A 14,739-nucleotide genomic window follows, 5' to 3' on the forward strand; every position below is an offset into this window, starting at 1 on the left:
CTGATTGATCTCAACTGAATTTATGTACAAGTTATCGGGACAATGGGATCAGGAGATGAAAACAAAGTGAAGTCCTAACATTCAGAAGACATGTTTTGATTGTAAAATTAATGTTAATAATGGGACAAGGGCGTTAGGAAAGCATTGCCTTGATTACTGTTAATCCTTGTTACAAGGCTGCTGAGCAGCCCCCTCCAGAGCCTAAATGAAGCAACAGTATGTAAAGCTTTATTTGAATCTTCATTAAATTGCCATGTAGAGAGCCCTTGGTCCTGTCTCAGCCTTAGGATGCACCAACTTCTGCGATTTCTACTTTGTGGATTTATTTTTAAACCATCAACCTGATTGCTGCCCCCGGATGTGTTAAGCATGCAGCACGGGCCTCGAGTGTCTGAGGCTGGCCCGGGCCAGAGTGGAGGTGGCACAGGCTGCACCGAGGCCCTGTTCGGGACGTAGGCAGCGGTGGATAAAAACCTGTGTGAGGAGGAAGACGCTGGATGTCCTGCAGGGGGGCGGCCCGTAGAGGTTAGAGGGGCGATGATGAACCTATTTTGATATTTCATGCTACAGACACAAAGGGGCACAGGAAAGGTCTATCATGGTTCTAATCTTGGGGAGCAGCCAGCACCATGTGGAGAGCAACAGACTGCGTTGCTACTGAAGAACAGACATCGCCTTCTGAAGCAGCTGAAGCATTATGGGGTACACTGGTGCGAATTCTTTGCCTTCTCTGCTTCTCACGGATTGAACATAAGCTTCCAGGGCTCCCCTGAAAACCAAAATGAAAAAAAATCTGGAAATACAATTTAAAAACTGCAGGGGGTAGCCGTACGAAGGAAATTAGACACATTTCCAGAATTGCTGTGTCCTGTTCTAAAGGGCGAGCGGAGACACCTTCCCACGCTTGGAGGGCGCCCTTGTGGCTATGTGGGTGACCAGTCCATCTCAGACTCGGGGGCCTGGTCGTGCCACAGGCTCTGCCCTGTTCCCTTGCCTATCGCAGATGCTGCACGCAGCCCTTCCCAAGGAGTGCTGGCAGTGGCGGCCGGAGTGTGAGACACTTGACATGTGACAGGCCACCAAGAGCCCCTGTGGGTACCCAGGATGCACGACGACAGGACGCAGTCTGACCGCAGTCAGGGCCTTGTCGTTAGGACCATGCGCCCCGGATTGCTCCCTGTACTGCAGCCGGGGGAAGGCAGAGGCAGATGTCACAGCCCCCGGGCCTCAGTGTGTTTTCCGGGAAAGCCCAGCAGCCCCTGAACCAGGACCACTGTTTTAAGACAGAATGGTTCTAAGGTCATTAACTGTTCATTACGGACCTATTCAGGTGGCAGGTATAGGGACTCATTTTTTAATGATCACTGTTTCCTTCAAAATTTCCCACTGACTAAAGATGCAGGTTAATACTGTTACTCAGCTCACGCACTCTCAGGCGCAGCTGATCCAAAACCCTACCCAGGCCTGATGTGATTTGATTTCGTTGCTCTCAAATATGTGGCTGGCCCGGTCCGAGGCTCCTACTCCCCGGCGCCCCGCATCTTGGGCACATGTGCCCCGCTGGCCACATCTCCCTTCCCAGCCCTGTCCTCCTCCTGGGTGTGTGTATACCCCAGGCATCTCTCACATGGGCTTCCACATGGCCCCTGCCAGCTTGCCGGAGCCCTGGGGAAGTGTTCCGCCCTGCTCTTTCAGCACAGGGCACCAGCTACAGGTCTCTGAGTCTCCTACACCTGCTGCTTCACCAGCTCCACGCCTGCAGTGGACACCCACATGCGTACTCATTCAGCCCTGCCCTCCCTTTGCTGTCTGGTGCCCTGACGACTGCTGTTGCCTCCTGGGTGGTGACTGTCCTGGCTCTGAGGGAATCTCCCACACCTTGCAGCCAGAGATCTCTTCTTGGAGCAAGCATAATGTCACTTGGCAAGTCCTAGTCCCTCCAGGTCAGTGCCCAAAGTCACAACCAGCCGAATGCCAGCAGCTTCATCACTGGCCCTTTCTGGCCTGCTGCTGGCTCTTCGGTGATTTGATGTCTAAGAAGACCAGTTTCCTTTTGCCCTCCGTGACTGTTAGCCCCACTCCACTGCCCACTCAAGCAGAGAGCAGGGTGCTGGTGCGTACTCACACACGCCAGCGCCCTCTCGTGAGGGCCCCTCACTTCCCTCTCCCTGCCGTGCCCTTCCTCGCAGAGAGCCTGTCTGAGGACTCAGCTCCAAGTGTTGGGTAAAGTCTTTCCTAACCAGGATGGGAAGCACCTGGAGCGGCACACGTCTGTGGAAAGGCCTGACTTCTGTGTTAACAGCCTGGCACCATTTTCTGTTCAGGACTCGGGTCCCTCAAATGAGCCATGTGGTGAGACAGACCGTTTCCTAACAAGGAGCCAGTCGATTCCAGACCCAAACTCCACGACCACGTAACTCCCAGCTGGCTGCAAGACGGAATTTCACACTCAGAGAACAATGTTTTGTGGGGCGCAGAGCTGACTCTCCTAGGGAGCAATTTCTCTAGGAAAAACTTGCTGCTTTCAATACTTTCCCAGTTGCTATGCCACTCTGGACAACTGTCCCCACTCCACAAATGTCATCCTTAAGATTCACACACAATAGCAAAAACTTGAGGGCTCAGCCTTTTTTAATGATGGTGTGTGTGTATAAATGTGTTAAGAGTCATAAAAAATTATTCTGTAATGGAATGGTTTACATCCATTCTTGTTTAATATATGGCCAAAAATCAACTTAGTTTCATTTGCATTTTAAAAAGGTAAGTTATTATATATTATTAAAAAGGTAAGTTATTGTATATTATATATTATATGACATATAAAAAAGCTCAAAGGTTTTTTTTTTCCTTTGATTCATCAAAAACACCATCAGAGAGCTATGGAAAGAAAAACAGATTAAGATGCCCTCCTACATAAAATCAGAGCACGATTCTGAAGCATTTATTAAACTACACATGCTTCAGCAAAACACTGGCTTTCCTGGAAGGCAGGCCGCGCATTATGTAAGCATTGGTTGCAACCCTGGTTTGTAACCACAGTTACCACCAACTTTACAGATTACTACTACAGAAATGGTCGTGGTAACATGGCAGTGCTGCTCAAGGTGACATCCACCAGCCAAGTAGAGGACTTGATGGGAAACAAAGTTGATTTGTGTCAGGCATTAATGTTCTGCAGGATTAGTGGTGAAGCACACGGTGACAGACGCCTCGAGCCTCACAAAGCAGTGAGAGCCCAGGTTTCGCCAGGGTCCCACTTTGGTTCCTCAGCACCCAAACCCTGTAAGCACCTGGTGTCTCGGTGACCCCGGTAATAGACACCAAGCACCCCTCTCCACCACAGGGTGCCCGGGTTGTGCGCAATCACCCAGCGTGGAGGGAATGGCGCGTGGCCTGTGCTGCTGGGCAGTGAGGTCAGCAGAGGCCTAAGATGGCAAACAGCACCCAGCATTTTCTGAGAAGCATTGGGCCTGCAGTCCGAGGGCAAGTGTCACCTCGTGCGCTGCTTCTCAGAGGCCCGGAAGAAGCGCCACTGATCTGCCTTGACACCGAGTGCCACAGGATGCAGGCGGAGCAGGTGCTGCCCCCACACCTGGACACATGGCGGAGCCCCTGCGGGGGGGGGGGGACACACACAGGAGATCCCCCCCAGGTTTACGGTGACTCTGACTTAAACTGATCGTTACTCTCTCAAGCTCCAGAAAAGCAGCTGTATCAAAGGAAACAGAGAAAGGCAGGAGTGTCCACTACATGCCATCTATGCAGCAGTGGTCCCCGTTGTCCTACTTTATGCCAGCCCAGGAGACGGAGCTGGAAGAACAGGATGTGTAGATGTGGGATCTGCCCCAGAGGCCAAAATAAACGGACATTTAAAGAGCAACGCTTATCCACAGGGGAAGGACACGCGTCCACGGTGCTTGGCGTGCAGGACACAAGCCGTGCCATACCACTCTGGCTACACATTCCTGACAGTGGCCTCTGACCCACTCAGGGCCAGGCTGCAGTGGGGTGCATCTGGCAGCATCCCAGCTGGCACCAAAGCCCTGGTATCAGCTGTGTGGAGGGATGGGTAGGCTTCCTTAAACAGCACGACAGGATTTCTGAGCATGATTTCATTGCTAAATATAGAACCAGCAACAGCGCCGCTGATGAAATCACTCGGGAGACATTTTTAAAGAGAAGCAAAAGGAAACAGATTTGTGATGCACCAGGCAGGACACCCGTGTGGATGAACGCATCTCACCTTGTGAAGACCACGAGGCCCAGCCCTGCTCAGCTACTTGGGTCCTTGTCAGCTCCTGAGGGGATCTCAGAGACTGCACATCCCGGTGTGGCCCAGGTCCCCTACTGGGCACAGCAGTGGCTTGGCCGGTCACAGAGGAGTGCAGGGCCCTTCCCACCTCAGATACTCAGGAAGCCGGGTCTCAGGAAACCCCAGCCACTCTGGACACCGGCCGAAGGGCTGGGCTAATCTCACTGCTTCTTAACGATTTTCTGGAGCCTCCTGGTGGGCGCTGCCATCATGTTCCACCCCCACCACAGCACTCTGCTGCTCTGCGGAACTGTCTGGGGCTCTGACCGCTCCCAACCCAGAACATGAGGCAGGCGGGTGAGGTTGGGCCGAGCTCTGCCAGCCTGTGATCCAGAAAGGCTGGCTGGGCCGGGGCTGCTGTGTGGGGCTTCCAGAGAAGCCTAGAGCTGCGGACCTTCTAGAGCTTTCCGTGATGGCAGACAGCTGCTGTGGCGTGCCTGCACAGTGTGCCTGCACTGCACCATGGGGGAGAGTGGTGGGAGTCCACCAGACCCGACAGGGTCCTCGTTTGGCTGCTTTGGGGAAAGTAGCCTCTCCAGAAGGCCCGTGTGGAGAGGTGACTCATGGTCAACACTGGGGGCTGGGGAGTCCTCCTGGGGACACGGGACAGCAAGGTTCCCGGCCTGAGGCCCTGTGCTCTCCACAGGTACAGACCCAGGACCAGGGAGTTCCGAGGCGGGTGTGAGCTCACGTGGGACCAGCGGCTGCAGGATGCAGGAAGACGTGGCAAGCACACAAGGGAAATGGAGGCGACCACTGAGCAAACGAGCAGGGATGCCAGGGAAGAAGACAGGGCCGAGCCCACACGCGGACCCGCCCACAGCACCCCCAGCGCCGCTACCCTCCGTGGAGCCTACTACCGGACTCCACGCAGACGCCCACAGAAGCCTAGGAGCCTCAGGCCGGCAGGAGGGCAGCAGGGAGACCGTGGAGGACCCAGCAGGAGGGAGCGCAGTGCGCTGTGGTGTCCCGGGTGCGTGTGCCTGGGTGCATGCACCTGTCCACACACCACTAGAGGACACTGCGACCACAAGGCTGCTCTACGGTCCTTGCCTCCCACTAAGGCCATGTCCCTGCTGGCACTTTAGAGCTCGCCATACCTTGGGGGGTAGGGAGACGTGGGACAGTCACCGGCCTCAGTTTGTGGCCTGGGTCTGAGCTCAGGACAGCCCCACCCCGCCCTGCTGCCCAGCCCCAGCGCCCGCCAGCTCTACCTGATCAGCAGGAGCCGGTCCTTCTCACACGGGTGGTCATCCAGCCATTGGGAGAAGCGCGCGTGTGACCACTCTGCCCTCTGCAGGCGGGGCGAGGACAGGAGAACACGCAGGTCAGCACAGGGGCAGTGGGCAGCTCCCCCTCCTCCCCAAAGGGACCCCGGGCTCAGCAGGCGGCTATGCCGTGCCCTTGTTGCCAGGAAGCCTCCAGGATTGCTAATGTACGGAGCTCGGCAAGAACATGGGACCTCCCTTCGAAAGTTTTGAGGACGCTAGGGCCTAGCAAGACGATTAAAGGGCTCCTCCGGGGCCTCCCGGGCAACTGCAGCCCAGCCGTGCTCACCCGGCTGGCTTGGCCCCACAGGGTTAGGGTCCATACCTGAAAGGGGGACTTCAAGTCGGCGGGCGCCCTGCTGAAGAGAAACTGAAGGATGACGCTGAAGGGGATGATCTCCCCCAGCGCCGGGCTGCTGGCCACGTGTTCACTGGTCTGGAAGAGCAGGGGTCTGCAAGAGGAGAGAGCAGAGGTCACTTGCTGCTGCTCTTCCTGGGCGGGAAACTGCAGGCACACACCACACATGTGCGCGCGCGCGCGCACACACACACACACACACACACACACGCGCGCGTGCACAGGCTGAGGTAGCTCTCAGCCGCTTCCTGGACCATCACTGGGCAATGGGTCTGATGCTACTTCCAGGTTACTTGGCAAAATCTCCTCCTAGAGTTCATCTGATTGCCAGGCTGGAATCAAATAAAGCATGATGAAGGCTTCGGGTATAACTAATAGAGTCTTACTTCCAGCTTTGGTTTTACATACCATCCTTCTTTGGGTGGTTACTGAATATGGATAAAATAAAACATTTTCTAAGCAACTTGCTGCGTTGTCGGCCATTCCATCACAGTCAGCTGACTCCCTCCCTGCACTTCTGGGCCTCACTATTGCAGTCTTACAGGAAGAGCACGCAGGCAAGCCATCTACCACCTTGTACAAAGGGTGGCCAGAAGCCAGCACGGCAGCGCACCCAGCAACTCAGGAGGCTGAAGCAGGAAGACTGCTTAAGGGAAGTTTGAGAGCCACAACACAACCCCACCCCAAAACATTAAAGATCAGCAAGACCAGCAAGAATGGTGTGAAACTATGGTTCACCCCTCAGATGGACGAGAGCTAAGGAGTGTAACAAGCTGAGCCCTGGAGGCTGAATCTGAGGCCCGCAGGCAGCCCTGGCTCCTCCTCCTGTCCTAACTTGACACAGGAGCACCTTCCCATTCGCGGTTCCTGACTGAGGTCCTCCCAGCCAAGGGTGCTCTCAGGACAACTGGTCCTGCTGGAGCTAGAGTATTATTAGAAAAAATGCCTTCGGATTAACTATTCTTCACATACAATCTATCTTTACAGGGGTTTTTCTAATTCAAGTGCTTTATCAAAACATTTTGTGATTTTTTTTCTTTAGTTTTGGGGAAACATCTCCTTTCCATTGACTCTTGCCAGAAGCCAGAAAGGCCCAAGCTCTCTGGCAGTGTGGCTGGGCCTTCTCTGGCCTGGAGGAAGTGCGCACCGCACCTGCCCTGAGGACAGGCAGGCCGCTGGCTGCGCGCCCACTCTGGCCTGAGAAGGCTGTGGAGGCAGCGGGGCCGCACACTACAGCCCCAGGTCGGGCCCGTCTGTGCCTGGCACTGTGTCCCGCTAGGGGAAGCATGATCACAACCAGCAGCAACAGCCTCGGTCACGCATACTGTGCTGCCAGGCACCAGGCCCTGTCTCTCTTACTTTCCCTTGGCTGACCCACAATACTGGACAGGGAGGAAAGGTTGTGGCTCTCAGTTTGAGCAAAACCCCCAAGCCAGAAAGAGGACTAACACACAGCCACGCTCGCCATGGAGTCTACTCTGACTATCCCAGGAAGGTGAGGAATGGCCTCACTTGGCCACATGGCATCCCACAGGTACACAGCTGCATACACCTCCTCAAGGCACAGTTCCTAAGTAGGAAGAGAAAACCAGCAGCAGAGCTCAGCTTCTGAATGTACCAACTCCCAGGTGACTTCCTAAGAAATAGAGGCAATGGTGCTCACTATAAGGGGCACCAGCCCGGGGCAGCACTGAGATATCAGCCCATGACAAGCCCATCTGCAAGGCCGTGCTGGTTGCACCCGGAATCCCAGCGCCAAGAGCACTGGCTCCGGCCCCCTGAAAGGGCGGCCCTGTAGCAGCCCCAGACTAACAGCAAGGCTGTGCCAGGAAGAAGATTCAGGCACGATGCATTCCCACAGGATGCAGGGGCAAAGGAGCCTGACCTGGGGTATGGGCAGTGGTGCCCTGGACAACAGGCCACCTCAGCCACTGCATGCAGCATAGGCTCCAGCCCTGGTCAGATCAGGGTGGCTGCAGGCCCAGCCTCGGCTCAGCTCAGCTTAGGCAGCACCAGCCGATCAGAGATGCTCACAGCGGTCCGTGCCATCAGGGTCACAGGGTCACCCTGATGCATCAGGCCATGCAAAGAGAAGCTGTGATCGAGCCAGAAGCGGCTGCCTCCTCAGATACACAGACACCACTGCGCGGACACAGAGGTCACCAGCAAAAACTAATGAAGCTCCAGTAATGGACCTGAGAGACCCCCCTGACAGTTCAGAACCACCATTCTAAGGAAGTTCAGCAAACTACAAGAATATCCAGATAAAAACTAAATGGAATTTGGGAAACAATACATGAATGAAAGAAGAAAACTGACAAACAGAAACAAAAAATAAATAACACAATGACTGAACTGAAAACTGCAAGAGAAAGCTTCGAACAGCAAACTTGAGCAAACACGTATCACTGAGTGTAAAGACAGAATTTCCCTTGACCCCCTGTGGTTCTCTACACTGAGCCAGATCCCTAGATTTTAAAAAGTTTTGTGTTTTGAGACAAAGTCTCATTAAGTTGCCCTGGCTGGGCTTGACCTTGATAACCTCTTGCCTCAACTTGTAAGAGGACTGAGAGTACAGGCCTGCACCCCCACACCCAGCCCAGAGTATTTTAAATTATCCAATTAGAGGACCAAAAAGGAAAAAGAATGAAAGAGAATGAAAAAAACCCATGAGAATGATGAAAATCAACAAAAGAATTAAGAATTTTGGCCCAGAGATACAGCTTAGTGCCACAGTGTCTGCCTGGCAAGCATAAGGTCATGAGTTTGAGTCCCAGTACAAGGAAAAAAAAGAATTTAAAAAAACACACTTACAGAAACAGTGACTGAAAATTTCCCAAATCTGGGGTCTAATGACACCAACGTCCAGGTACAGAAAGCAAAGAGGTCTCCAAGCCCAAAGAACAGTTCATCAAATCACATGATCGTCAAACGATCTAAATTCAAAAACGAAGAGTTTTGGGCAACAAGAGGTAAGAAATAAATGCACCACACACAAGCGAGCCAGGAGGGCCAGCAGTGGAAGTGCTTTCAGGCTAAGAAGCTCTTCCCTTCTTTCTGATGATGACAATTAGACAATTAGCTGATTCTTGTCTCTCTTTCATTTTTGTCACCAGGAAATTCAAAGCCAAATCTGAAACTTACCAAATTAAGTTAGCTTTATGGTTTTAGTTTTCCTGATGTTTGTGATTTTATTTCCCTTCAGTATATTTTTCATGTAAATTGTGCATGATACCAGGACAGGACAAGAAGTGGGCGGAGCCCGTGAGTGAGAAGCTGCTGGAACACAGGGCACTCTGGGTGCAGGCTGTGGTATGGGCCCGGGGGGAGGGAAAGGTCCTGTTTAACTTGGGGTCTTTCTGACAATCATGACCTCTACAGAGCTCTTAGTCACAGAAACTATTTTTCTGACAAGATCAAGTCTTCCATAGCAGCCACCAGAACTGCCAATGGTCTTGAACCTGTATCACGCATCCCTGACATAATAACCTGCAAACGTCACGTGCAGGCATCTCATTTCTGCTGCTTGTTTTAAGGGGCTGAAAGAACACAGCATGAGCCCTCCTTTTTCCTGATTCCAGGTGGGACTGGAAACACCAGCAAGCTAAAAAAGTAAATCTCCCTCTGAAGCACTTATGAAACCAAATTAATTAAGGTGTTATAAAAAGCAGCCATCTCAAATGTCACAATGTCATTCTTAGAGAACACTGTTCTATATACAGCAGTGCTTTCAAGGTTAAACTTACAGCAGAGGGTAGCGCTACTCAGCGGAGCACGAGGTCCCTGAGGAACAACTGCCCCTCCCAGACTGGAGCCTGAGGACTGCGTCGCTGTCAGCTGGAGAAGGCCAATCAGGAAGTGAGTCAGCCCGAAGTCCTGCTGCTCCTGTGTCCACCCCGACATGCCGCCTGCCACTGTAGGCAGACCTCCTGGATCTTAGCGAGGTGCACTGAAATCCAGGGCCAGCCCTGCTATGAAAGGATGGAGGACAGGCCAAGGAGGGCCTTGACAAAAGAGTAAGTGCTGGAGGTCAGCAGGAGATGAGGGCCCCAGGAGGCTAGGTGAGGGATCCAAAAACCACGCGGACGGGCCCTAAAAGAGAGTGTCATAGCTATCGATTGTGTGGCGTGAATAAGGCTCAGTGTGGAGTAGTTACAATGGGTTCTCCTCGGGGTCTCACTGGAGGATCCAGAAGACCAGTGGGAGAAAAGGCAGGACTTTCAGGCGGATGCCCTGCGACAACGCAGGTAAACATTCGGCTGAATGTTCCTGGGGCCCCGAGAGGCTGCGTGTAACAGAGGACAAGGAGATAAAACAAACATGGTAGCAGGCTGTTGACACCAGACTCCCTTTTCTGGTATCTTCCTGGATGTCACATATGAACATTCAAAACCAAACAGGAATGAGATGGAGGGCAGTGGTCATAGGCTGCAGCACAGGCCACTGACAGCTCTGAGCACCAAGCACCTCACATAGTCCCACCCAGCCTACGCATGCCGTGAGGGCTAAAGAGGGGCATTCAGCCAGACACCCGGCACAGGCCAGGTGCAGGTCAATGGTCCACTGAGGGTTGCTCAAAACAACACAACTTGCCCATCCTTCTGTTCTAACTGACTCTGTTTTGTTTAGTCATGTTTGATTTTATTCTCTTCAAAAAAAATAAAAAGTAATAAGAACTGCGGGAGTAATAAAACCCAAAAAGTGTAATTGCTATTGTAAAAAAGAGAGGAAAAGAAAGTGGTCTAAAGGATATAACTGCATGTATATTTAAGTGTGTAGGATAGAAAACCGTATTACTGAGCTTTGCTGGATCATTGAATAGAACTCTCTGCAATCTCACTGTATGAATGTCCACTGTATATGCTTTAATTTTATAATTTGGACAACTGTTTCTAAGATGAAATATGTAACCTACTAACTAGTGATTTCTTACTGTATATTTTTTTTCTTGAAATTCTGTATTACTTGTACCCTTTTACTGCTTCGGTTTGTTTTTTCTTTAAATAAAAAAAAAATTAAAAAAAAAAAAACGCAACTGCTGATGCACTAAATATTCAGCCCTCTGCATTTACCTAGGTACTCCTGCATTCCACAGTGCCAGCAGGCACCAAGGCAAGCCGAATGGGAGAAGGTGGCGGGCGGAACCCAGCTTGGAGCTAGGAATCCTGGAATCTCTGGGAAACGGTTATTTCAGAGCATGCAGCAAGGGGCTCAGGACACAAGCAGGGAGACGGGACAGAATGAATTTGTGGTCTTCACCTTAGACGTGCACAAGGGGAAAGATGGCCTCCTTGCAGGGCTACGGAAACTTAGGCAGGGAAGCCTGGATTTCCAGCAGCATCTGGATCATCCAGGAACAGAGGACCTGGAGAGCCCCTGCCATGTCCTCAGTGAAAAGCAGCTGTTCTCAGCTCCTGAGGGCTCTCTCCTTCTACCACCATCGAGATGAGACCCATGGGACACAGTCCCATCTTCTGACAGCTTTCACTGTGCCCTCATCAGACCTCGATGCCAGGGAGCTGCCAGCTGGGTAGGCTGTGGACCACATGAGGACAAACTGTCCCTCAGCATGAGGGTGGTGGACCTGCCTGACGGCCAGATCCATGTCCCCGAGCCAGTGAAGGGCATGCTGTCCCTTTTGTGCCCTCAATATCGCACAGATCTGCACTGACAGTGTCAAAGGTCAGAGCTCCCAGGCCTGTGGCCAGAGAGAACGAGGGCAACAGCCTCAGAAAGGGGACACAGGAGCTGATGCCACGCTGCCGAGGGACAGGCGGCATGAGGACTTGGCAGCTCTCCCTCGGGTCTCCTGAGAAACACGGCTACCTGGGGGCAAATCACTAATGTCAGCAGCTCTCTGAGGAAGCATCTGTCCTGGGTTGGCAAAAAGTCTTGTTGCCTCAGGAGCTCTAAAGCAGATAGTAAAATGGAAATGTATGCAAGAAGCTTGCAGCTTAATTAAACAGTCCACTAATATCACCATCAATAAGAGTGCCCTGAGCCACACGTGGGCGCCGCAAGGGCTGCATGCCTGTGTGTGTGTGTGTGTGTGTGTGTGTGCGCGCGTGCGCACACGCGCGCAGGATCCCCAGACCTCTGGCTGGCAGGACGCGCTCCCTGCCTGCTGCCCTCCTCTCCGTCTCCGCTCCTAAGCAGACCTAGTCCCTCTCCGAGGGCTTCATGCTGCTGGCTTGGCCTCCCCTGCTTACCAGGAATATTTCAATGTATTTTATATTGCTCCTTGCTGCCTTTGTTACCTCTTAATGGAAAAACAGTACAAGAGAAATTTTAAAATAAAATTTACTGACTTTTCTGACTACAAAATAACTCCAGGTAAGACATTTGAACAATAAAAGCAGCTCTGAAAAGAACTTACTGATAAGGGGCTGGGGATTTAGCTCAGCGGCATAAGCACCTGCCTTGCAAGCAGGCAGTTGTGAGTTCGATCCCCGGTACCGATAAAAAGGAAAAAGACAAAAAAAAAAAAAATTACTTATGATATCGTACTATCCAAAGACACTCTGAGGTTCACCCTTTTTGGCTTTTTCTCTCTCTCTGTACACACATACTATTACTTATCATACATCCTGCTTCTAGCCTGTTGTTTTCCCTTAGTAATGTGTTAGGGAGTATTTTTCAGTATTAATGAATATAAACTGCCAGTATAATTATTAATGGCTACACACACTTGATCCTATGAACACAGTGTATTTAGCCAATCCTCTACCACCAACCATTCAGTTGGTTTTTGGTGTGATCTGGAACATGTAGAGGGGGACCAGTGAGTGAAGCCAAGTCGAACACATACGTGGTCCCTGGGTGACTCCTATCCTGTCCCAGACCACAGCAGAAGTAGAACAAAGAAGCACATATGTTCACTGTAACTATCTCAGAGCAATTTTAGAAGTGACAGCTCTCAAATATATTTCAGTGGGTAGGCAAAATAAGAGGTCCTGTCCCTAGGTTATCAGAATGAAGAGCATTTGGTGCTGGTCTGCTCCTAAGATGGGATCTGTGGAGAGCTTCTCCAATGATAAAGTGTTCCCAGGTCAGTTCCAGCACATGGCAGCTCAGGGCAGTGGGCAGCGCTACAATTTCCCCAAAGCCACAGCATGAACAGAGGTTTGCAGGCCCCTCTTCTCAAGCAGTGGGGCTGGACCCTGCATCACACAATGGACTGGGTATGAACATCCTAATCCTAATGAACATCACCTTATCCATGTGTAATTGACGTAGAGGTATTTTTTTGTTTTAAATGCCAACACAAGAGCTTACATTACATTTTTTCCCAAATGAAAAGTCACTTTTGTACCATCTGTACCAGGTAGCTTTCCTGTTGCTGGGACAGAATGCCTAGTGTGCACAATGTAAAGGAGGAGAGGTTGGTATTGGCTCACAGTTTCAGTCTGTGAGCTCGCAGGCAGAAACATCATGGTGGGCGAAGACAGCAGAGCAAAACTGCTCAGCTCATGGCATCTGGGAACCAGAAAGCAGGGAAAGAGCCAGAGGGGAAGGGCCAGGAACCAGATACAGTCCCCAGGATCACACTCCATGACCTACTTCCTTCAGCTGGGCCCACCTCCTGATTGCCCGTTCAGTCATGAACTTGTTAGTGCACTGACCCATCAGGGAACTTGGCACCCTCCCTACCCAGGCACCTGTCCAGGAGTCTCTTAATATGGTCAGGTTGGTAATCCAAGCTAACCAAAATACCATCTGCACCAAGGCAGGTTTCCAGAATATTTAAAATGAGATCACAGGTATTTTCAGATACCTCCTTTGGATCAGCTCAGATCTCTTGAAAGGGACTTAAAAAATACTTTGTTGAAGACATAGAATTCTGCACTGTAAATGTGGGTGAGTTGAAAGGTTCTGAGATTACCAATCCATTGGTCATCTGTACCATTAAAATAATCCTAATAAAGCTCCTCTGTAGTCTTTTACTTTGAGGAAGATAGTAACATGGCAATGACACTTGGATTGTAAAATACTGCCCTGGCGGAGTTAGTTCACATAGGGGAGGGTATTAATTGACTAGTTATTGGAGAATGTATGATAAAAGCTATTGATTTGGCATTTGCTATATTAAGATTATGCTATTATTTTTGATAGCCCCATGTTTAGTTATTTATTGAATATGTGTATTAAAATAATGCTAATGTTCCTGTTTGCTGAGGATGTCCTTTACCTGACTGCTTTTAAAGTTGTATCATAGTATGGAGATACAATAATCCAAATGGATTTCATCCTTTGACCATGACTCATGGTAAGAGGTTTTTTTATCATAATTTTTCTATACAGTGGTACCTTTGTTCATGAACTTATTTTCTACAATTTTGGAAAAGATGGCCATTTCTGTTTGTGTGGGAAACATGGCCATGGATCATGTTTGTGAACAAAATTGTTTGCAAACAAAAGTGTTCATGAGCTGAGGTACCACTGCATACAAACTCACAGACACACTCAAACCTATTACACTTACACACGAACATTGCATATGTATGTTGCATGAAACAGGCATTATCTTTACTGCATAAAATAATCTCTGACATTTCTACTTCACTGGATCATTTTAATCCACTAAGTTAGTTTCATGACCAGGATCAAACTGAGCACCTCGTGCTTATCAGGCAGGCACTGTGCCACTGAGCTGTATCCCTGGCCCAAGGCTCTGAATTCTTGGACTGAACTGCAGTTCTGCTGATAGGAGCAGAGTCTTCTTGTCTCCCTGTGAAGAAGCTTGCCCTTTTCCCCTGGCATTCTGGTCCCCACAAGCATCCGTGTGGATTATTCCTTGATTC

General features: G+C 50.7%; 2 protein-coding genes across 2 annotated transcripts in view; one reads left to right on the forward strand and one right to left on the reverse strand.

Moving 5' to 3' along the window:
• Nucleotides 1-4: 4 nt before the first annotated feature.
• The window catches only part of Cog5 (component of oligomeric golgi complex 5), a 288,720-nt gene continuing 273,985 nt past the window's right edge, over nucleotides 5-14,739 (reverse strand). The window contains exons 20-22 of the mRNA XM_013152408.3: nucleotides 5,906-6,032; nucleotides 5,527-5,606; nucleotides 5-769 (exon numbers count right to left, since the gene is read on the reverse strand). Of these exons, the coding sequence (XP_013007862.3) occupies nucleotides 655-769; nucleotides 5,527-5,606; nucleotides 5,906-6,032 (322 nt within the window). The 3' untranslated portion in view covers nucleotides 5-654. The remainder of the gene's footprint in view (nucleotides 770-5,526; nucleotides 5,607-5,905; nucleotides 6,033-14,739) is intronic.
• LOC134473579 (uncharacterized) lies at nucleotides 767-6,401 on the forward strand. Its single transcript, XM_063238299.1, has 2 exons — nucleotides 767-4,868; nucleotides 4,959-6,401. Exons 1-2 carry the CDS (start codon nucleotides 4,775-4,777, stop codon nucleotides 5,468-5,470), a joined length of 606 nt encoding a protein of 201 aa, XP_063094369.1. The 5' UTR covers nucleotides 767-4,774; the 3' UTR covers nucleotides 5,471-6,401.

This window comes from Cavia porcellus, unplaced genomic scaffold (genome assembly GCF_034190915.1).
Source record: "Cavia porcellus strain 051 isolate PalLab524CR breed Dunkin Hartley unplaced genomic scaffold, mCavPor4.1 scaffold_2, whole genome shotgun sequence".
Lineage (NCBI taxonomy): Eukaryota > Metazoa > Chordata > Mammalia > Rodentia > Caviidae > Cavia > Cavia porcellus.